Source organism: Parambassis ranga, chromosome 2 (assembly GCF_900634625.1).
Source record: "Parambassis ranga chromosome 2, fParRan2.1, whole genome shotgun sequence".
NCBI lineage: Eukaryota > Metazoa > Chordata > Actinopteri > Ambassidae > Parambassis > Parambassis ranga.
In genome coordinates, this window is record NC_041023.1 from 8475526 (window position 1) to 8497318 (window position 21793).

The 21793-nt window shown below is 40.9% G+C and overlaps 4 protein-coding genes and 2 non-coding genes across 6 annotated transcripts; 5 read left to right on the forward strand and 1 right to left on the reverse strand.

Moving 5' to 3' along the window:
* Positions 1-883: 883 nt before the first annotated feature.
* cratb (carnitine O-acetyltransferase b) lies at positions 884-7424 on the forward strand. The gene is made up of 15 exons (XM_028392927.1): positions 884-1246; positions 1486-1710; positions 1890-2008; positions 2436-2489; positions 3181-3346; positions 3680-3854; positions 4056-4146; positions 4364-4451; positions 4540-4640; positions 4764-4883; positions 5251-5373; positions 5738-5873; positions 5970-6032; positions 6105-6242; positions 6707-7424. The coding sequence occupies exons 1-15, from the start codon at positions 1196-1198 to the stop codon at positions 6908-6910; spliced, it is 1854 nt and encodes a 617-aa protein (XP_028248728.1). The 5' UTR covers positions 884-1195; the 3' UTR covers positions 6911-7424.
* Positions 7425-7831: 407 nt separating this feature from the next.
* Positions 7832-13114, forward strand: ppt2b (palmitoyl-protein thioesterase 2b). Its single transcript, XM_028392941.1, has 8 exons — positions 7832-8310; positions 8994-9147; positions 9653-9748; positions 10004-10111; positions 10222-10305; positions 10473-10557; positions 10893-10947; positions 11032-13114. The coding sequence occupies exons 1-8, from the start codon at positions 8134-8136 to the stop codon at positions 11173-11175; spliced, it is 903 nt and encodes a 300-aa protein (XP_028248742.1). The 5' UTR covers positions 7832-8133; the 3' UTR covers positions 11176-13114.
* A 461-nt stretch (positions 13115-13575) lies between these two features.
* Positions 13576-15973, forward strand: rps5 (ribosomal protein S5). Its single transcript, XM_028400093.1, has 6 exons — positions 13576-13669; positions 14535-14638; positions 14886-15095; positions 15183-15311; positions 15680-15778; positions 15860-15973. Coding segments are annotated over exons 1-6 (612 nt in total). The 5' UTR covers positions 13576-13668; the 3' UTR covers positions 15929-15973.
* On the forward strand, positions 14682-14815 carry LOC114432744 (small nucleolar RNA SNORA3/SNORA45 family). The gene has a single exon (XR_003670309.1). It is a non-coding gene; the product is annotated as a small nucleolar RNA SNORA3/SNORA45 family (small nucleolar RNA).
* On the forward strand, positions 15474-15606 carry LOC114432743 (small nucleolar RNA SNORA3/SNORA45 family). The gene has a single exon (XR_003670308.1). It is a non-coding gene; the product is annotated as a small nucleolar RNA SNORA3/SNORA45 family (small nucleolar RNA).
* A 46-nt stretch (positions 15974-16019) lies between the features above and the next one.
* ddah2 (DDAH family member 2, ADMA-independent) lies at positions 16020-21124 on the reverse strand. The gene is made up of 6 exons (XM_028400092.1): positions 21010-21124; positions 19626-20148; positions 19239-19427; positions 17582-17701; positions 17189-17332; positions 16020-16937 (listed from the first exon to the last, which is right to left on the reverse strand). Exons 2-6 carry the CDS (start codon positions 19923-19925, stop codon positions 16818-16820), a joined length of 873 nt encoding a protein of 290 aa, XP_028255893.1. The 5' UTR covers positions 19926-20148; positions 21010-21124; the 3' UTR covers positions 16020-16817.
* Positions 21125-21793: the final 669 nt, after the last annotated feature.

The following is a 21793-nucleotide window of genomic DNA, read 5'->3' on the forward strand; positions in this document are numbered from 1 at the left end:
GTTTCATGTGCCTGCTGGATTTGCCCATACAGATGATATGAAGATCTGTTACTGCAAATTTTTGCTTTGAAGCCTTTCAGGAAAAAAACTCCTCTCAGTGGGTTTTGGTGCAATGTTCAATGTGATGAGGGTTTTTTTTTTAAAAAATAATTATTATTAAGGTTTAAAGGAGCCTTACTGTTCACAAAAACAGCTCCAGTAACAGTTCAGCTAATGTGCATGGATTCAAATAAAGGTTTTATTTTGTTTTTTTTTTGTTTTGTTGTTTTTTTGTCACATGACAGAGTGGAGAGTGAGTGGAAGTCCCTAAGAGGAAGAAGATTTTATAACACAAAGACACAATTCAATAAACAGATTTCATTATGTGCTAACGTCTGACTTTTGGCTCTGCTTCATTTCTAATGTTATATATGAAGAGTATTTCCTCTTTGTAAAAATCAATATGATAAAAAAAACAAATAAATATTTCTGAAAACAGCGTTGGTCCTTTCTTATTTAACTAGTTTTACAGAAACATTTTTCTGTTTTTCTGATTAAACATTTATATATAGCTTCATATAAAAACTAGTTAAGTTACATTAGTAATAAATGTAAATAATAATAAATACATTTGTTTAATATTAGTTTCATTTGGATTCTGTTCTTCAGCTCGTTTCATGTTCTTTTGATCTTTTTTGTGTGTTCTTGTGAGCTTTTGTATAAAACATGATACGACACAATAATTAAATCAAAACACGGCCTGTGTTGGTTTCTTCTTTTTTTCTTTTAGCGCCATGTGCGTGTTTACAGCAGTAGGTCTGTTTATCATGCGGTGAAATAGCGGCCCCCGGCGGCCTTACGCGGCACTGCACGTACACTCGCGGTCACGTAACTGTTTATGGAACCATTTTTACGTCAGCACGTGTGCAGACTTCTCGCTTCAGCTTCAGCTACGTGAGTGTTTGCATGTGTGTAGCTGCAGAAAACAGAACTCCGCGGCGGAGCTTCGCTTTGTTTTGAAACTCTGATGATTTTAAAGTGGCGCCAGTCGCGATGAGGAGTCTCCTCCATGATGGAGGCGTAGCAGGAGGAGATCTGGGCTGTATGTCGGTGCTCTGACTGCGCAGACTGTTACAAAAAGTTGTCTGAAAGTGAAGTGGAAGGTGGTTTTTGTGTCACACATGTTACACGGAGTGGGTTTCTGAGCCGAGGAAACATGATTTTCAGGAGAATTCAGTCTGGGAGCTGCAGAGCGTGGCTGAGTCGGGTGAGTCCGCTTCATAAACAATCAGACCCAGTTGACATGTTGGCCTCCTTCAGGGGCACACGGAGTGATTGTACGTGGGCCGTGGGTTCAGTAAGAAGCAGCAGGTCTTGTTCCACGTTCATATTTTTCACACTTCCTATTTTGACACAGCACAAAGTCGCGCCCTGCTTTTCGTGGCATCTGTCCAAGTGTTTGCACTGCGCAGACTTGCAGAGTTTAACCCTTCTCTTTCCATGCAGGTTTCATGGAGGCAGGAACTGTGTTTCTTCTCCTCCGTGCCCCCACAGCCGGTGCCCCCTCTGACACAGACCCTGCAGGAATACCTGCGGGCCCTGGAGCCCCTGCTGCCCCAAGAGGAGCTCAACCACACCCGCAGGATGGTGCAGGAGTTCGGCAGGCCCGGTGGTCTGGGTGCCCAGCTGCAAGAGGGGCTGGAGAGGAGAGCCAGACACACCAAGAACTGGGTCAGTGTGGGAATCAGACAGGTGGTGTAAAGCCTCTGCTGAGCTGCGGTTGTGTGTTTAAGTCACCCAATCATAAGTGGATAATAGTAATGTTATAATTCACTGTTTTGAGCCCTAAATCAAAAACACTTCCTGCTTTTAACCTCTTGTAGTGATGATTTTCTGGGTCTCCCCTGCAGATCTCAGACACGTGGGTGCAGTGGGCATATTTAGAGAGCAGACAGCCTCTTCCGGTGCACTCCAACCCAGCCATTTCTCTGCCCAGAAGAGATTACAATGACTGGAGGAGCCAGCTGGTGTGAGTCTACCTTTACTCATACAGTGACACAGTATCTCCATTCCCTATTTTTACATGTTGCCTTTCAGGATCAGCTCATATTTATTCAATCTTTTAAAAACAAAAAAACCCCTCATAACTAAGGGTATGTGTGAAACATGTATAGATGTTGTTACCATGGCAACATCAGGTCCTTACTGTCACTCATAAGCCCACAAACTCTCCTTCTCAGTAAATCAGGACGACAAAAGCAACACAGTGTGTTTATTTTAGAGTCACCATGCACTCATGAACTGGATACTCAGCTGTTTATTTTGTCCTTTAAATCCTGTAACATTCAGAGCTGCTGCTCTGTGTGTACAACCTCTTTATTATCTGACTGATTTCACTGCAGGTTTTAATTGAAGATGAATGTTGAGGTTGTAAACATGATCATGTTTCTGTTCAGGTTTGCATCCAAACTGATCGCAGCCGTTCTGGACTTCAAGGCAAAAATCAAAACGTAAGTTTTAATTTATAATTTGAAATTGTGTCAAGACTTGCAACAGTTTGTTGCAACCTGAAACTTCACCAGAAGTATTTAGAAGTGTTACTTTACAAATAAATTAACAACTTTTTTGCAGTAATCCCTTTGACTTTGGAAGTGTTGCAGCTAGTTTCTATTTTTATTCAGTGACTTTTGACCCAGCTGGCGTCGCCATGTGTTTCTCGCTTTTATGAAGTTAATCTGCGTCTAAATTTATTTACCGGCAGCGCAGAGTGTAACAGTATCTGCAGCGCATTACTGGAGGCAGTGTAAACTCCAAACGTCCACACACTGAAACCTGCACCTCTTGCTTACTTATATTTGCAGTGTTTGCCTCACACATGACCTTTTACTTTATTTAAATTATTATTATTATTTTTAGTTTTTAAAAAGAAACATCACTTCCACTCAGTGTGTGTATGTATGTGTGTATATATATATATATATACACACATATATACATATATACATATACATATATATGTATATATGTGTGTGTGTGTGTATATATATATATATATATATATATATATATACATATATATGTATATATGTGTGTGTGTGTGTGTGTGTGTGTATATATATATATATATATATATATATATATATATATATATATACACACGCACGGTATATAATTATGATTCTTCCTCTGTGTTCCTGACAGCGGGCAGCTGCCGCTCGAGTACATGCGGGGGAAGCCTCTATGCATGGAGCTCTACCCGCTCCTCTTCTCCTCCTGCAGGATTCCCGGCACAAAACACGACCACATCGCCCACTATGGCCGCTCCCGGCGCTCACCAACACACATCACAGTGGTCAGGAACTACCAGGTGGGTAATCTTCTCTCTTTTCTCAGCATGAGTTTTGTACAGACACACCTGCATTTTATTTTACCCTGTTTGTTTGTTCCAGTGGATTACAGCTTTGCCAAAAGACGTCACATGATCGGTGCACAGGAGGCTTGTGTATTAGAGGTTTTAGCAGAAGGACCTTCTGTGAGATTAGAGATTTTGTCAGAGGAATGAAAATGAATATATTCGATTTAGATAATGTGTGTAATGCCTGAATGTAGACATCCAGTTGTTTTATTGACATTCTAGTTCAGGTTCCTTTTATGAACTTCAAGCACATTTTTCTGTCCTGATTTCCACTCTTGCTGCCAGTTCTTCCAGCTGGAGGTTTACAACAGTGACGGCTCGCGTATGACGGAGAGTCAGATCCACGCGCAGCTGATGAGGATTAGGTCTCAGTCCTGGAAGACGGACAAGGAGCCGATGGGCATCCTGACCAGTGAGCATCGCCACACCTGGGGACAGGCCTACAACCGCCTGCTGAGAGGTAGATCACATGACCAAACACACACCCATCAGATGGATCTATATTGAATGCAACAGTGGCCAAAATAGCAGAAATGTGGTTGAAAGTAAATGTATGTTTGTTATTTTGTATCAGAAAACTGTTAATTTATATAAAATGTGATTCTCTAAATTTGATCTTAATTATGTTTATGTCCTTTGTCTCCGTTTCTGTGTGACTCAGATAAACTAAATCAGGAATCAGTGCATCTGATAGAGTCTGGACTTTTCTCCTTGTGTCTGGACTCTCCAGTCATGAGGATATCAGATGAAAAGTACGTATACACACACACTCAGGTATTTCTGTGCTTGCTAAGTGTGATAAGTAATCTTCTCAATTCAGATACCATTCTGTCCTCCATTGACGTTTTGCAACACTGAACAATTGTCACTTCCTCCATTTGAACTGTTGCCACTTGTTGTATCTAAAGACTGTGACTTGCTGTCATTTCCATGTCTGAGATCTCGTATAATCATTTTTGTGGTTGACAGGTATGCCAGCCGCAAAGCAGCTCAGATTCTCCATGGGGGCGGGACTTTCTCCAACAGCGGAAACCGCTGGTTTGATAAAACACTGCAGGTGGGATTAATGTAAAGGGAAGGTGAGTTTAGAGCTGCTGGTGCAGCGTCTGCTACAGGCTGAGTCGTGTCTGTGTGTGTTTGAACAGTTTGTGGTGGGCGAGGACGGCTCGTGGGGTCTTCTGTATGAACAAGCCACAGCTGAGGGTCCACCCGTCGCAACGCTGCTGCATCACATCCTGGACTACTGGTGCGATAAATCGTTAATGACAAGCCTATTCCCAATCAGCCAGATACTTTGTAAAGTTCAGTCTGCACCAAGTCCCAAACTCAAGGCCTGAGGATTCCGGTTTACTTTGTGTCTTACCTGCAGTGAGAAGCCAGACCCAAAGAGGGCGCCCCTGATTCCTCTACCGATGCCGAAGAAGCTCTACTTTCACATAGACAAAGAAATCAAATGGGACATCGAGCAGGCCAAGCAGAACCTGGACATGTACGTCCTCTGACATGTGTTGTGATGAACACTGACCTCAGCGCACAGCCTCAGCTGCATGTTTGCTTTTCCTTCTAAATCTAACAAAGCTGCAAAGAGCTCTCTCTGCTGAGTGTAAACACATTTATCTTCCCTCTGTTTATGTAACCTTGATGAAAATAATGACAAGTTTCTGTGCGGAGTTCACGTGACGACAACCCAAACACAAAGCAGGGCCTGCTGTATAATAAATCAATCAGCTGCCAAAATCTAAATGAGGAATAAATAGAGGCTCATTTCATGACAAAAGTCTCCTGAGATGATGTCTATAGTGCCATAAAGTCAGACAACCTGGACGTTTTTTAATGCAAATGTATGTTCCCTTCAGACTGATCAACGACCTTGACGTCAACGTGTTCAACTTCAAGAACTTCGGCAAAGAGCTTCCCAAACAGCACAAAATGAGTCCAAACTCCTTCATCCAGGTCGCCCTGCAGCTCGCCTACTACAGGTCAGTGTCAGCAAAATCCCCACTGACTTCAGCAAAAATCACACAGTTACATAAATGTGGTTTCTGGATGTGACTTCACTTCTGTGAGTGTGCAGTCCTCTGTAAACCCCAGCATGAGCTTCCTTTTAAACTCAGTATGCTAAACCTGTGAAATCTATCCTGGAGGCACAAGAGCGACCTTGACTAACTAGTTTTTATGCAGGTGTTTCTTGATGCCTGTGCTTCCCACTTAGACGCTGGATGGAAAGAACCCCTTGGAGGATTTGTTGAGAAGGCAGCCAGAGACATTTTGTGCAACACTTTAAGAACAGCTGAGCCTGAATGTACCTGTATTCTCTCTATAACCCTGTTCTCCCCCTGGCAGAGTTCATAATGAGGTCTGTCCTGCCTGTGACATCGCCACTCAGCGGATGTTTCGAGGAGGAAGGACAGAGTACATTCGCTCGCCCACGAATCAGGCACTCAAATTCATTCTTGCGTTTGATGACCCGTCTGTATCGGTGAGAAACATTGCAGGGGAATAGTTCCACAGCCCAGCTCCTTCTTTATTTTAGGGTCAGAATCACAGTGTGCTTTTTGTTTTTGTTGCGTCACAGCGGGAAGCAAAGCTGCAGCTGCTCAGAGAAGCTGTCGATGCCTATGCAGTGCTGACTGACCAGGTAAAAATACTTAAACAAAACACTTGTTCAGTCATGTTTTTAGCTGATTATGTTTTTTATTTTTCTCTTCAGGCTCTCAAAGGGCACGGCATTGACCGCCACCTGCTTGGGCTCAAGCTGCAGGCCATCGCAGAGGGACTGAGTATTCCCAAAATCTTCATGGATACAGCTTATGGCTTGGCAACACATTGGAAGCTGCGCACAGGACAGGTGTGTGTGTTTGCAGTATTTAGCTGAACAGAAAGCTTGGGTTTAGGAATTATCTGTCAGTGTTTTTTGTTGCTTGATGCATGTGCAGATTCTTTTTGGAATTCCCCGTTGGTTCGTTTTTAATGGTGTCAGGCTTTATTTTGTTATCGAAGCATGACTTAGCTTCAAGCATGTGATTTTTATGACCAGCTATTCATGATTGACAGTGTTGTTACAAGCTGGGAGTCCATGCCATTACTTGATCTGGTGATTGAGTCCTGATCAAAGTCAGCATTCATTCAGGGGAGTTTCACATTAACATACAGTGTCAGGTATAATAACCTCAGCTGAGTTCTTTTGTTTTGGTAGATGAATGAGATCTGCATTCACACATTATAATGTTATTTAAAAGGATTAAAGCCAGTTGTGTTATAGAATGTGTGATGGAAGCCTGATTAAAAAGTACTCCTCTTTCATCCCTTCAGGTTCCTGCCAATACAGACAGCGTGATGTGTTTTGGGCCTCTCGTTCCTGATGGTTACGCTGTGTGTTACAACCCGCAGGCCGACCACGTCCACTTCTCCGTCACTGCCTTCAACTGCTGCGAGGAAACAAACGCAGAGACACTAGCTCGCACTCTGAAGGACACCTTGTGTAAGCTGCAGGAGCTGCTGCAGCCTACCCTGTAGAGTGATGGGACTACAGAAAAAACACTTTGTACCAGTCCATGGTGTTGATGAAAGCGCCTGTCATGATGTAAAGCTTCAGTAGAGCAGTTAAGAGACTGAACTCAGTGACGTTATTGGTGAAGCAATAAATCTTTCTTGCCCTGTGGATTCACATGGAAGCATCTGATGCTATAACCTGACACTCCAGCATTAATCAGAACAAGCCAACGCGTAATCTGACTGCACTCCTTTTACAAGTCATGACCAGGTCCGTCAATAGATAACTAATGTTTCATGTGTGTTTCATGTCATATTTTACAAATGTTTTGGATGAACAGGCATGTTTGAAATGGACCAAAGGACAAAAGGCTGGTTGCAGTGTAAGAAAACAGGAAGTGAGCTCCATTCACCTGATCTTCAGAATGTATGTTGAATGTGAAGGTGATTGGGGTGTGTCATGCTCTCAACCTGCACAACTGGTTAATAAAGCCTGTGAAGACGTGATTACTAGTTTATGAAAGACTGATAAAAAGCAGCAGTGTTTGTTTTCATTTGTCATCATTTGGTTTGCAAAAATCTGTGTTTTGCTGTGACACACAAACGACATGCATTTAATACCTTATTCACACCAGGGTGCCTAAAGTGTTTCACTGAGGCCACATTTTTTTTAAGTGTGATGAAACGTGTAATTCAAAAGCAGATAGCTTTATCTTTTTTCTCTAATTGTTCAAATAAAATATGAAATTTCAAAACATATATTAAATTATTTTCAGGAAATAAATAACATAAACGGAACTTAAATAATTCGTATATACAGCAAGTGTTATGATAATATATTATGGAAGCTGTCGTCCTGTTTCAGCTTTGTGTTTACTGTTTATTGTACGAAACCGGAAGCTGCACGTTGACTGGACGGGAGGACACACGGAAGTTGCGTAAGCTTCACCTCTAATTTAAAACCGGAACAAACAAAAGCAGAAAGCGGAGCAGCTGTTTTCAGTGTTTTATCAGGAGTGTTATTTCGCAGTAAACACACAGGCAGCGTAGTGAGTGTAAACCTGGTTTATTAAAGAGACGAACTGCTCTTCTGTGCCGCAACTGGAACAGAAACGGAGCTAAAAATGGAAACACGAGAATATTAGCCAAATACCAGTATTTTTTGTTTTTATTTTAATGTTTTCAGGTGTCTGTTTTTTTCTTTAAACGGTTTTAATAAGCTTTGTTTTTAAGTAGTTTGAGGTCTAATGAAGGGCTCCTGTTCTTTTAAGCGGAGGAGTAGCAGCGGGGCGGCCAGGCTGCTGTATCCGCTCCTCGGTGCTTGTCTCTGGGCTGCAGTGGTCGGATACAAACCGGTTATCATAGTGCACGGTTTGTTCGACAGCTCAGGAGATTTTAAAAACTTACAGCGGTTTATCAACGAGGTGAGTACCCAGAGCTAAGAGAATTTGGTTCAGTGTTATTAATGTAAAAGATATTTGGGGGTTTAAAAGTACACAAATGTATGTTTCACAGTATATCCTGCAGGCCTTATATATATTATATCATCCTATGTTATCAGAAAAACGTGGAGCCACGCCATTCAACATGTGCTGTGACATATTATCAGCATGTATCATAATGTTAAAGTCAGTGAATATACTTGTATGTGAAAGTCTGCTGTTGAAATCCCACTGTAATGAGTGACTGAGTTGTAAATGTGTTATTTTGAGTTAATATTACATATAATTTGTAATGTGAGTATCTTCATCCAAAGAGCGTTTACTCTGCATGTAGACACAGTGAAATGTGCCCCTTCCTGCTTGTCTACTTGAATTCTTTGACATCTTTAGGAACACACTGAGCTGCACATGTGGTGGTTTAGGGAGATCAGTGAGGTTTAATGAGTTCCTCTTTTTCACCTCTACTATAGTACAAAGTTTCAATCGAAACTGGAAAACAACAAAAAAAAGAAACTAAAGCGGAAGTCAATTTCCGCTTCACTTGGTCTGTGCTCCTTGCAAACTAATCAGTCATCAATTTAAAACCCATCATCCTTAACATCCTGAACAGCATCACTGTTGATCCTTGTAACTGTTTAAACACTCTCACCTTCGGTCTCCCACAGTCTCATCCTGGAACCAATGTGACGGTCATCGACCTGTTTGACAGGAGTGCCAGCCTGCAGCCCATGTGGAAACAGGTGGAGGGATTTAAGGCAGCTATTTACCCGATAATGCAGAACGCAGCAGATGGGGTTCATTTTATCTGCTACTCCCAGGGTGAGCCAATACACTCATGCAAGTAAAGTGATAAAGAAGTAACTGCGTGTGTGGTGCATGAGGTTATGACACAGACTTTACCTAAGTTTAAAGACTTTGTTGTTTGTTGTTTTTTATGTAGAATAACCTTCGGTCAGCATTGGGAAATTCCTAATATGTAACTGATGTTTTTTTTTGTACAAGCCTGGGGAAGAAATGTGAAATGGATTTACCCCAGGATTTTCTGACAACTTGTTTCTGTTTCAGATTTATCTCTTAGAAGTTTTGAGAGATAAAAGATCATACCAGGCTGACAAATGCAGAAAATAATGTCTCTGAAACAAGGAGTCTAATAATTAGTTAATACCTCTTGATAGTAAAGAGTTTCTACTTTCCTTCGTTGGGCAAAATGAGACATGTGCAGATGAATATTTGCTGTTTTAGTCCTGCGACTTTCCTGCTGAGGGGGTGGTGGCCTCCATGTAGGCAATTTTGCGTAAACATGTCGCTGTTTATGTTATTGCAGGTGGACTTGTTTGCAGAGGAATCCTCTCCACTCTGTCAGACCATAATGTTCACTCCTTTATCTCTCTGTCCTCACCTCAGGCTGGACAGTACGGAGGTTAGTAACTCACATTTAAGTAGGATAATAAAGATATTGTGTTGAATGAGGGTTTGGCTGATTACTGCAATCTGCAGCTCCTTATAATGAGAGTTTTAACTAGTTTAGTTCTTAAGAGGAATGCCTGCAATTTCCAGTATTTCTGCAGTTTGTGGCCATAGAGGACAACTCACGAGCTGTATAGCATTTAGCAGCTTTACCATGTGAAGTTTCTTCTCTTTGGCCTGGTCTTTATTCTGATCCCTTTTGTTTCAGACACAGATTATTTAAAGTACCTCTTCCCTCAGTTTGTGAAGTCGAACCTGTACCACCTCTGCTACACATCAATAGGTCAGAGAATATCCATCTGCAACTACTGGAATGGTGAGACTTCAAGAATAACCTATTGAAGGTGAATTTGTGATCAGATAAATGTTGGAATATGACCCAGTTGCTTGGTCTCTCTCCTCCTCCTCCTACTCCTTCATCTCCAGACCCTCACCACAGAGACCTGTACGTGAACAGCAGTGATTATTTGGCTTTGCTCAACAGTGAGAGACCGAACCCTAATTCAACAGGTGAGCAGTTTCTGATGAAAGCATATCTAAATGTTTGATTCTGAAAAACAATTATTTATAGTCATATGATTTGTGAATAACTACCATATATGGTTTGTATTGCAGCTCAGCATTCCATTACAAATTCAGTGCTTAAGATGTTAAATTGAGTTATTTGTAATTTGTAGAGTGGAAGAAGAACTTTTTGAAAATCAAAAAGCTGGTGTTAATTGGAGGACCAGATGACGGGGTTATCACTCCATGGCAGTCGAGGTGAGTTTATCCTCTGGTTTGATCAGTTTCTTTTGATCTGATTGAATCAACAGTGGCACAGAACACTTTTTTTTACAGAACTGTACTATTCAGGGTGTCATTTTCCTTGTTCAGACCTCTGTCTAGTGCTGCCAAACAAATCTATTTAATCATGTTGGTCAAAAATGAAACCCTTCTGTCGTTTAATTTTTAGTTTCGTAGTTTCCTTTCTGTGCGGTAATATGATATGTAGCAGTAGCAGCAGCACAGCTATATATAGGTGGTTCTTTTTTTGATGATCTGATGACTCTCATGTGATGCTCACACATTTTCTCCCTTTTCTGCATATTTCACAGTCAGTTCGGGTTTTATGACGACAACGAGACCGTTGTCGAGATGCAGCAGCAAGATGTGAGTAAAAATCAGACAACAGTACAGACAACCAAACTAAAGTACAGTACATTGACTAAGTCCTGCCCTGTTTTCCTGTTGCAGATCTATCTCAAAGATGTTTTCGGACTGAAGACACTAGCGGCTCGTGGAGATCTGGTCGTTTGCTCTGTTCCTGGCGTCGAGCATGTCTGGTGGCACTCGAATGAGACCGTGTTCCACACGTGTATGGAGAAGTGGCTGGAGTAGAAAAGCACACACAAATGCAGATACACACAGCGTTTATTTCCTAATAATGTTCATTTTTGTTTTTATCATATTTTTATATGTTCATTTTAGGATTTCTTACATACTTTTGAAGGAACACTGAAAGTATGTTTTGCTCCTGTCAAAACCACTCTCATGTCTGTGGAGAAAATATGAAGCTACAGCTAGCTTAGCACAAACATTGGAAACAAAGGGAAGCAGCTTGCCTGCCACATGAGGTCACCAGAATCCACCAGCACCTCACATCATGTCTCTGTTTGTTATTTAGTCTGTATGCAAACTGGATAAAGCGACAATCTATAGTGTTATTTAGAAAGCTTGAATTCAGTGGTAGGAAGGTGAAAAAGGAAGTCGGTGCCACAGTGCCAAAACAGGCAGTCAAGGGAAGGGTTTATGCTATGCTAAGCTAACTCCCTTTCAGCTATAGCTGATATTCACAGACACGAGAGTGGCATTAATTGTGTTCTAACTCCTTACCATTAATTTTAAGCCATGTTGTTTTTTGAGAACTCCCTTAACATTCACCACCTTCTTGTAGGCAGCATGTAGAGTTTTATAAAATATGTGGACAGCAGAAAAGGGAGTTTTATTTTTTGTCCATGGTTGTTACAAAGTACAGGACTTGTGACTTGTTGCTGCTGAAGTGTTTGTATAGTTTACACAGTTTCTAAGTGTGGTTTGACAAAGCAGACTTGCTGCCGTTATCCAGGCTGTGAATGTTAAGGGGAAAATACTTGTATTTGTTTAAAGTTAATAGAGAAAATTACAATTCAAAGGAGCACTCCACCAATTTAACATAGCATTTCCAGCAAAAACCTGTCGAAGTTCAATGTCAGAGGCTCAGTTATCATCATGTTTGTTTCAACCCTTGTAAAATTAATCTTTAACATTTGATTAGACCCAAAGTCTCACCCTCAGGATGTGGTAATAGGTAGGAAAGTACCTACCCTCTGGAAAGCATAGAAGGTGGAGTGCCCCTTTAATCTGTCTGAAAATGTCCACAACAACCTGTGTGCGTTTGTATCTCTTTGGTGGCACATACCTCGGAAACACCGCACACCACTACAGTGCCTGAGTGACGTCTAGTCATCTCGTCTACATGTAAAGACTCACTGCCCTGCTCATCTTCTGATGCAGTAATTCTTATCTTTTTATTCATCCATTTTTTACCCTGGGGGAGTCCTTTTTTTTTTTTTAAATCGCTATCATGCAGCTGTACTCCATTCAGCTTTAGTAGATTAAGCCTTAAATTTTCCCCGCATGCCTCAGTGTTTCATGTCCATTACCAAAGTGCTTTAAAACACTGCCTTTTGATGGTGCTAAAAATAAAGATGATGGAGTGAGGAGACAGAATGAGTAGGAAGGTGGCAGTGCAATGTTAGTGTTTACTGATCTACCAAACTACTGTACTTGGCGATCTTTACCTCCCATCGCATTTAGATATCTCAGGCGTTTAGGAACCTTAATGTCTCTGTTAGAAAAGGGATTCATTCTTCTTACCTGTGTTTTTACTGCTGCCTGTCGTACTTATAGATGTGAAGAAAAATGTCTATTGTGTTTAAAAAAAGAAAAAGAGAGCTACTTTTGAATGAGCATGCATTGCACAATGGAACGTGAAGGGAACTCATGGAGAGTGGAATGGCTTAACCGTGTTAATGCTGTAAAGTATTATTTTATTATTGTTGCATCCTTTTTTTTCATGTATGCTCGTACAGTTAACTGACCTAACCGCATAAATCTAAGGGATGTCCTACTCTGTTTAGTTTTCTTGTTATACAAACAGTAAATGTGGACACTTTTTTAAAATCTTTAAACAAAAAGTACTATTTTGACAGTGTCCTACAATTTCTACAGTGTTGTCCTGAAAACAAAAAGGTATAGAGCAGTGTCAATTTCTCAATTAAAGGATTACAGTTTTGAACATCGGTTTGTGTTTCTTTAATCAAAAATGATTTCATTATGTTGAGTCCATTCAGAGCATTTCTGTAACTTCAAATCAGTCAATATTAGTTAAGTACTATTTTTTAAATATAAATACACCATCTATAAAATTTTACTGAGCTATTATTTTGTCTAAATATTATTGTTTTGTTACTTGTGTTTGCCTGCAGTCTTATAATTAAGTCTATACGTTATGTGTATTAAGTGTTAATAATACAACGATTATAATATTTAATATTTATATAATGTTTGTTAATGTTTGTTAATTTAGCTCAACCCACAATACAATGCAAAATTTCGGCTACAGGAGTCAAAATATTGATCGAGCTCTTTCAGATTTGCTCAAGCACTAAACAAATCAATAAATTAAATAGACTTTATACTGTGAAATTTAAATTTGTCTGTGGAGAAATACATTCCCCATCATGCTTTGCGCAACGGAAGGAATCAACCAGCGGACCGGATATCTGGTCGCGGCGCCCCCGAAAGGCCCTTTTCCGTCTCAGAGAAGTGTGGTACAGAGCGGCAGACAGAAGTGAGTGGAAAATTCACATTTTACATGTTTTATACACCACAATAGATATCACAGCTTGGTAAAACGGAACGTTATCAAGGCATAATATCCGATAAAGTCATTTAGAACGCTTTAGTTCAGTCGGAATGTGTTGAAATTCCAGGTAAATGTTGCCGTGCGAGCACAACAGCGGTGAGCTTTAGCATGTGGCTAGCTTGCTAGCACGTGTGGATGCTGCACGTTGATTAGCCGCCTCGATAGACGTCACGTACACTACAACATTTCACAAAATGTTGCGGCTGTACATTTTTGATTGTCATTTATTTAATGTATAAAGCACAGTTGGTGATCAAAAGGTGTGTAATTGTCCGTTATCATACGCTTGTTAGCTCCCATGCCCCATGGTTGCTAATATTAACGCGAAATGCTTCAACTCCGGGCCTGCGGTCTTTAGCTCCGAGATATTTTTAATATATTTTTAATTAATTTATTTAATCATGTTTGCCGTTTTTAAATTGTAATGAATCAATTTGGTTTGCAATTAAACATCTATGATTTTCTCTGTAACCTGTCGTGACATCGCTCTAAACTGAGAGCTAGCAAATAGAGCTACAGAGTCATGCTAATCAAATGAACAACCATTATACCCACGTGTAATTGTTAAATAATTCAGATGTAATGTTTCATAAAGGCCATAGGCACCGTACAGAATTGCCTGCTTTTTGTCCCAATTGTTTAGGAATATATAATGTAATTATCACGTTTCCTTTAAGGAGACTATTTGCTTAAGCAATGTTGGTAAACTGACAAATGTGGGTGAATTGATGATTACCTGCTTGAAGTGCTCCTTCAGTTTAAAGATATCCTTTTTGTTGTATTTTTTTAGTGACCGAGTGGGAGACTGCCCCAGCCGTGGCTGAGACCCCAGAGATCAAGCTCTTTGGAAAATGGAGCACTGATGATGTCCAGATCAATGACATCTCCCTGCAGGTAGACAGCATGCTGCACAACAATTTTGGGCTTTTTGATGTAAAGCGAGGCTAGAGTCACGCCTGAACACTGACCTGTTGTTCTGGTGTGCTAGAGTGCTCGCAGAGAAACTGCTCTTTGCTTATTCATTGGCTGTAGTCTGATGTGGCCCAGTCAATCACCGGCTCAGATACACTATCCATGTCTGTTATTTTTATATAATGTATAAACTGCAATGTTTTAAAAAGGCACCAATTTTTCTCCCCAGGATTACATTGCTGTGAAAGAGAAGTACGCTAAGTACCTGCCACACTCTGGAGGACGTTATGCAGCCAAGCGCTTCCGCAAGGCCCAGTGCCCCATCGTGGAGCGTCTGACCAACTCCATGATGATGCATGGCCGCAACAACGGCAAGAAGCTGATGACCGTGCGCATCGTCAAGCACGCCTTTGAAATCATCCACCTGCTGACTGGAGAGGTACGGAGGCTCTGACTTTTTAAGTGACAATTGTGCAATATAAGTTCTCTGCTTAGTACTTATATATTCCTCCACTTTTGTTCTCAGAACCCCCTGCAGGTCTTAGTCAACGCCATCATTAACAGTGGACCCCGTGAGGACTCCACCCGTATTGGTCGTGCCGGTACTGTCAGGAGACAGGCTGTGGATGTGTCGCCCCTCCGCAGAGTCAACCAGGTAACTTCAACACACCTTTATGCATGTTTTTGTATATTGAAAGTATGTACGTATTAGACCAACAAGTGTAAGGATCAGATTAGCTTGTAAGAAATTCGGCAAAGCTGCAGCTGAAGAACTCGGTGTTAAATGTTGGTCTTTTGGTCCTCTCTTCGTCATTAAAGCGAGGCTAGAGTCACGCCTGGACATCATCCCATTGTCTTGGTGTGCTAGAGTGCTCGCAGAGAAAAGGTCTTTGCTTATTCATTGGCTGTAGTCTGTTGTGGCCCAGTCAATCACCAACTCAGACACATTACACCACTGTCCTCTTTGTTTTATCCTAAAGTTTATTATTCTCACCCAGCTAACATTCTGCTCTCTCATCTCAGGCCATCTGGCTGCTGTGCACAGGAGCAAGAGAAGCTGCTTTCAGGAACATCAAGACCATCGCCGAGTGCCTGGCTGACGAACTGATCAATGCAGCTAAGGTAACACTCTGTCCACTCTTACTACAGCCTTCCATATGTACATGGAGCTGTGATCTAAACTTGAATTCCTGGTTCTTTTAGGGTTCATCTAACTCTTACGCCATCAAGAAGAAGGACGAGTTGGAGAGAGTTGCCAAGTCCAACCGTTAAACATGTTCGCTTTCTAACAAAACAAATAAATCAAAAGAAATTTCACTTGAGTCATTGTTTTAATTTATTTTAACACAAATGTTCTGATCCTCTGATGGAAAGGTGAATTCTGCGAAATGCGTCCATTTGCCAGTTTATCAATGCTTTCCCTAATTCTAACAGCCCAGCAATAAATCACCTTATTGATTATAATACTTCATTCGATTGGGGTCTGCCCTGCTTTTCCGTGAATGTGGAGACAAAATAATGCATTTTAAGCACCACAAATTGCAGCTGATTTAATGTAACCTCCATGAAGGTGAAACTGACAGCAGGAGCACTGGTTCATGGTACCTAAAACTGACAACACAAATACACAGGAGCCATGTGCATATTAAAGATACAGACTGGATTTTACTACCTCTATAACTTGGTTTATAAACTAAAAGGCTAAAACAACTCTTTATACATTTAGCAGCTAGACATCCTGTAACTAAAGCTACTAATACTCAAATACTGATTTGATGGACAGTTTGTCCCAGGGTGTGTGCAGGTCTACATTCAGCCTCAAGGGGGTTACTGCATTTTATGTCACACTCCGGTTGCCTGTCATATCTGACAGTGATGATTTCAGATTTTTCTCTGTACAGTATAAAATGTGTATGAAAGTAGCAGAAACTTCCAGAAACCATTGTCATTGTAATTTGTTGTTAACGTGATCTGCTTAAACCGTAAATTGAAACAGTGTGAAACTACAGCTGAATTTAGTGGTTTTTTAAGTGAACCAGCTTAGCACTATTCATTCAGTAGGGGGTGGGGTCTCCTTTAACAATAAATACACAATTGAGTGGAAAGTGTCTGAGGTGTTGTCACCGCAGCGTGAACGTGTGCAGATAACTGCTGTGTGTCTTCAGAAATATGTGTGCTTCCTGTTGATGAGGAGGCAGAGTGAGGACAGAGACGCTCCCAGCTTGGAGGCCTCGCTGCAGGCTGTCGGCAGCAGGGTGTAGTCTTCCAACTTCTGGAAGGCCTGCAGAGGAGAAAGGGGAAAAACAGATTACTCATCCAGACACGCCCATCATCCCTAGACACAGCTGCATCCCTGGCTGGAAGTCAATGTCCCAAGCGAGGCTCATATTTAAAACTCAGATATTAACACTAGATGTGAACATTGTTATTAGAGACTTGTTTTTAAAATGTGTTTCTTTTAAACTTTAAGATCATGAAACAAAATAGAGTCTCTGAAATTACAAAGACATCTAAATCCTCAGTGTTACTCACAGGCATGCTGTCTGGACATTCCTCTGCAGGCCTGTGCAGCAGGAAGTCCCGTTTAGACGGACCTCTGACGTAGATGGAATTCGCTGCAGACTCCTCTGGGACAGTGAGCACTTCGTAGTGGTGATCGGTCAGCTGTTCCATCATCTGCACAAAACCCCACACACTAAATCATAAGCAACACTAATGCCATTAACCATATCAAGGGATGCTATGTTCGTGCACACAGAGAAATTCTTTATTACTGATGAGAATACAAGGCCAGTGTATTGGAGGGGAAACTTTTTTTTCATAAATAAACTAGGTAGGTACCAGGAACCAGGTAGAAATAAACAAAATGATCATTAAACATATTGAACAGTATTTTAGATTTACTTTACAAACACAAAGTCCTACCCGGAGTGTCTTCTTGGCTCCATCGCTGCTGCTAAAGATGATTGTGTCTGGGCCTCCCATGGAGCAGATGTTCTTCAGTCGGGTTCCACCACAGACAGGAACAGTGGACACAGCAAAGTCCTGAACAGATGGAGGTAAACGTGGTTTAATTTACACACAGATGCTAACAACATTTTTTTTAATCCAGCTGTGTCATAGACAATGACATGAATGTTGCTTTTTTCAGGTGTCCCAAGTAAGAAGACACATTTACAATACAAGGGTACCTGTGTGTTCTATGATGCAGTGGTGGAAAGTAACTAAGTATTTGTACTTCATTACTGTACTTAAGTACATTTTTATATATTTATACTTAAGTAAAAATAATAGTGCATACTTTATACTTTTACTCCATTACATTTTGCAGCTGTTATCTGTACTTTCTACTCCACTACAAATTTTTACAATGTCTGTAGTTACAAGTACATTTATGAATACAGTCGTGTTCATACAGCTGTGCTGGACTGATGTGAGGTCAGACTCTGCATGGAGGTGGTGTCACGCTGCCAGCTGTTTCTATAATGTGACTCAATCCTGATGCCGATGCTCTGGCTCAGTTAGCTAACTAGTTAGCTTCTGTCTGCTAACACAGGTCCATCCATTAATGTCTGATTAACATTAATCATAACATTAATCTAAAGCAGGAATACTTACACTGTAAAAATGGTGAATGCCTATTTTTTTTTTAAATCACCAGCCTCTCTCTTCACTTGATGCCCACAGCCTGCCTCATAACACACAGACTTGTCCATAGCTGGTTCTGGGTATTTCAAAGCTCTCTGTATTGAAAATGTAAATTAACTATACATTGTCAATTTTAATTTTAAGATGATTTCTTTGATTATTTTAACCTGTTCAGATATCCTTTGCAATGGAAATCAAATATATGTATTCAGTACATGAGTACTTTTACTTTTAATACTTTAAGTACATTTAAAAGTAAGTACTTAAGACTTTTACTTAAGTAGGATTGTTGATGTAGTACTTTTACTTTTACTTAAGTATACATTTTGCTGGTTATTTGTACTTTTACTTAAGTACCAAGCTTCAGTACTTCCTCCACCACTATAACTCACAATGACGTCAGTGAATATAGCAAATTGTTATTTATAACATACTTTAATGAACAAAACTGAGCCTGAAAAACGAGTGGATATCTGACAAAATGCTTTCACGTTCTGACCACCCACCTGCACTTATTCACATCAGCCACACACACAAAGGAACAGTAAGTGTGTAAATGCACTTAACAGGACTAAGGGAATCAATAATAATGGGTGGGTTACGTTGAGCCAGAGGGAGTGCTCTGTGCGGTCTCCATTATTTGGCTGAAGGAACGACTTCATCCATCAATGTTTACAGATGAGAATTCCCCAAATGCAATTCAGCAAATGGCCACCTGCTCCCTGTGGCAGCTGGGTTTGCTCTCTGACAAAAAAAAACTTGGCTTTAACAAGGGTTTGTGGCACCAACTAAAAATGTAAATGCTACAAATTTGTCTTTGGTTTACTGACAAGCTCTTTTTGTTTTTGAGGAGCCTGTTTTTTTTTTTACAATAATATGTGTCTCTTATTACAGTAGCGGCTTCTCCAAGCTTTATCATCTCTGTCGCTCTTACCCTGAAAGTGTCTGCAAGGACCTCCGCCCCTTTGTGGTTGGTGTGGGAGGAGATGCCAACAAAAAACTCCCTCCCTGTGAAGAGGACGTCACTGCCCTCCAGTGTGGCCCCTCCGGACACCCCTTCCTCATCCCCCATCTCCACCACAGTCAGGTTGAGCTCTGACATGACCCTCCTCACTGCCTCCACCTGAAAGGAAAAGAGGTAGATGCGACCCATCAGCCTTGGTGCACTCATCGGGTAATATCTCTATCAATAAGACTTCAAGTATCTTTCATGTCATACACATATGAGCTGAAACCAGGCTAAACACAAGATTAAGTGTACTATCGAAGGATTAGGGGTAAAGACGAATTATAAAACCCATGTTTTTCTCCATGTTGTTACCTCGCTGCGTCTCTGCTGCTTAAAGGGCCTGGTGATGAGTGCTGTGTCTCCCTGGATGACTGCCACATCCTCTATCCTCCAGCTTTCTGGCAGCTCGGGGTCAGGGGGAATCTCTATCAGCTGCAGGCCCACCTTCTGCCTCAACGCTCCTGTCAGGCAACCAAACTGACGCTGAGCTTTGGCCAGGTCCACCGAGGCCTCCCCATTTTCACAGCTGTCTCCAGCCTTCTTCCCAAAGGTGTCTGGGATGCCCCGCACCACAGCATGGGTAAAAAAGCCATAACGGCACACGTTTGCCATGATTTCTGTGATGTGGTAGAAAATAATACTGCTCTTCCAAAAAGTCTTGTCAGGAGGCACAAAAAGATGTGATGGCACAGGAAAAAAGTTCTAAGCAAAACTAATGAAGAAATCCAGAAGGACAAAGGAGAGCATCTTCATCCCTGTCTGTCTGTAGTTTCATTACAGTGCTCCACTATTTATTCCCCCTCTGCCGAGACGAGTGAGCGAAGACAATCCCAGCCTTAGACAGAGGAAGATGGACAAGCATCAAGACCAAGGCCAGAGCAAAAAAAAACTCAAATAAAACAAAATATCAATATGAAACCTTCAGCGCACACTTAAATTTAGGGTCATGTTGCACATTATTACTCTAAAGATTTTAGAATACTGATTATAGAACTGCATTTATGTGACTTTTTTGGTAAGAGAAACTAAATATCTATCCATCATTAAAACACCCATGGACAGTTAGAATACCACAGAGATAGCACAGCTGAAAGTAGACAAAGGAGCATTGTTCAAGGTTACATTATAAGGAAACATTATTCAGCAGCGCTGCAATATGCTGCAAAGCCTTTTCATATCTGGGCAGAGGGTTAGATTTGGGACAATTGCCCTTTTATCATCCTCCCTGTAGCTCACAGCAGTCGCCCACTGTGAGGCTGTGAGAAGGGGGACCTGGTTTCCCTCCACACAGGATGTCTCCTAAATCTGACTTCTAACTTATGCAACAAGTGCCTGCCTTTCATATTCTTACACTTTGTTTTGTTTTAAGGAGACTTATAAAGCATGTTAGGACTACTTTCGTCCGCGTTTAGACTATTAAAAGTGTTATTTAGGAAGAACGATGCCTCCGTAAACAATTGCATTGTGTTACTAGATATTTAAAGCTTTTTTGTTGGGGTTTTATCAGCTGCAGTATACAATGTGAATCTCAGCATACGCAGAACAAAACATACTGGTGGCAGGAGTGCACCGCCCAACAGTTCAACGCTCTTCCCAAATACTTCTGATGATGTTCAACATCTTTCTAACAGGGACACTTAACACCGAAACGCACACAAGTCACATGTATATCGAATTCACATTTCGGTCTGCTTACCTGCATTAACTCCTGTGCAAACACGTTTTCTTCTGTTTAATTTAATTTCCAGGTCAGCTCTGTTCCCGTTACTCTGCTTCTCCCGTTTTCTCTGCCGAATAACTATTGTGTTAAGATGGCGCTCACGTATATGTTCTTTTCCGGTTCTGAACTTCAAAATAAAACAAAATAAAGAATTTTATTTAAATTGTCCGCTTACACTATATCGCTATTTAACAAATCCAACTAATAATGTGCAAGACTATCTTAGAATCATACATAACAAAACATGTATCAGAGAAATTACACTTTATTTACGGGAATTCGGCTCTTAATTTTTCAACCAATCAACCCCACTTCCGCTGTTTTCTATATAGAGAGGTATCGCTTGACACGGCTCTGCCACCCTTTCATCCCAGCACCCCCCATCCCCCACACGTCCTGCCCGGATTCAATCAACGCTGATTGAAGTTATCGCAGCTTCTGTTGTGTTCGCCTCCAGGTCCAGGACTGTTTAAGGTTCAGTCATCAGCAAATACTAAGCAGTAAAACAACTTTTTAGGTGAGCCTAGTTAATCAGACCCCCTACTGTTATATTATATATAAAATAGAAAAAATATTAATATTGATATGTAGCCAAGTTTAGTTTATGGTTTAAATTGGTGGCCACTTTAAAAGTACATGTAATAATATTAAGGCTTAAAGATAAATCTGCTACCTAGCATGCTATGTTCTTCTTAGCGTAAATGCTAGCATTAGCCAGTTAGCATCGTAAACTAGTTTACATGCTAGATGTACATTGTTT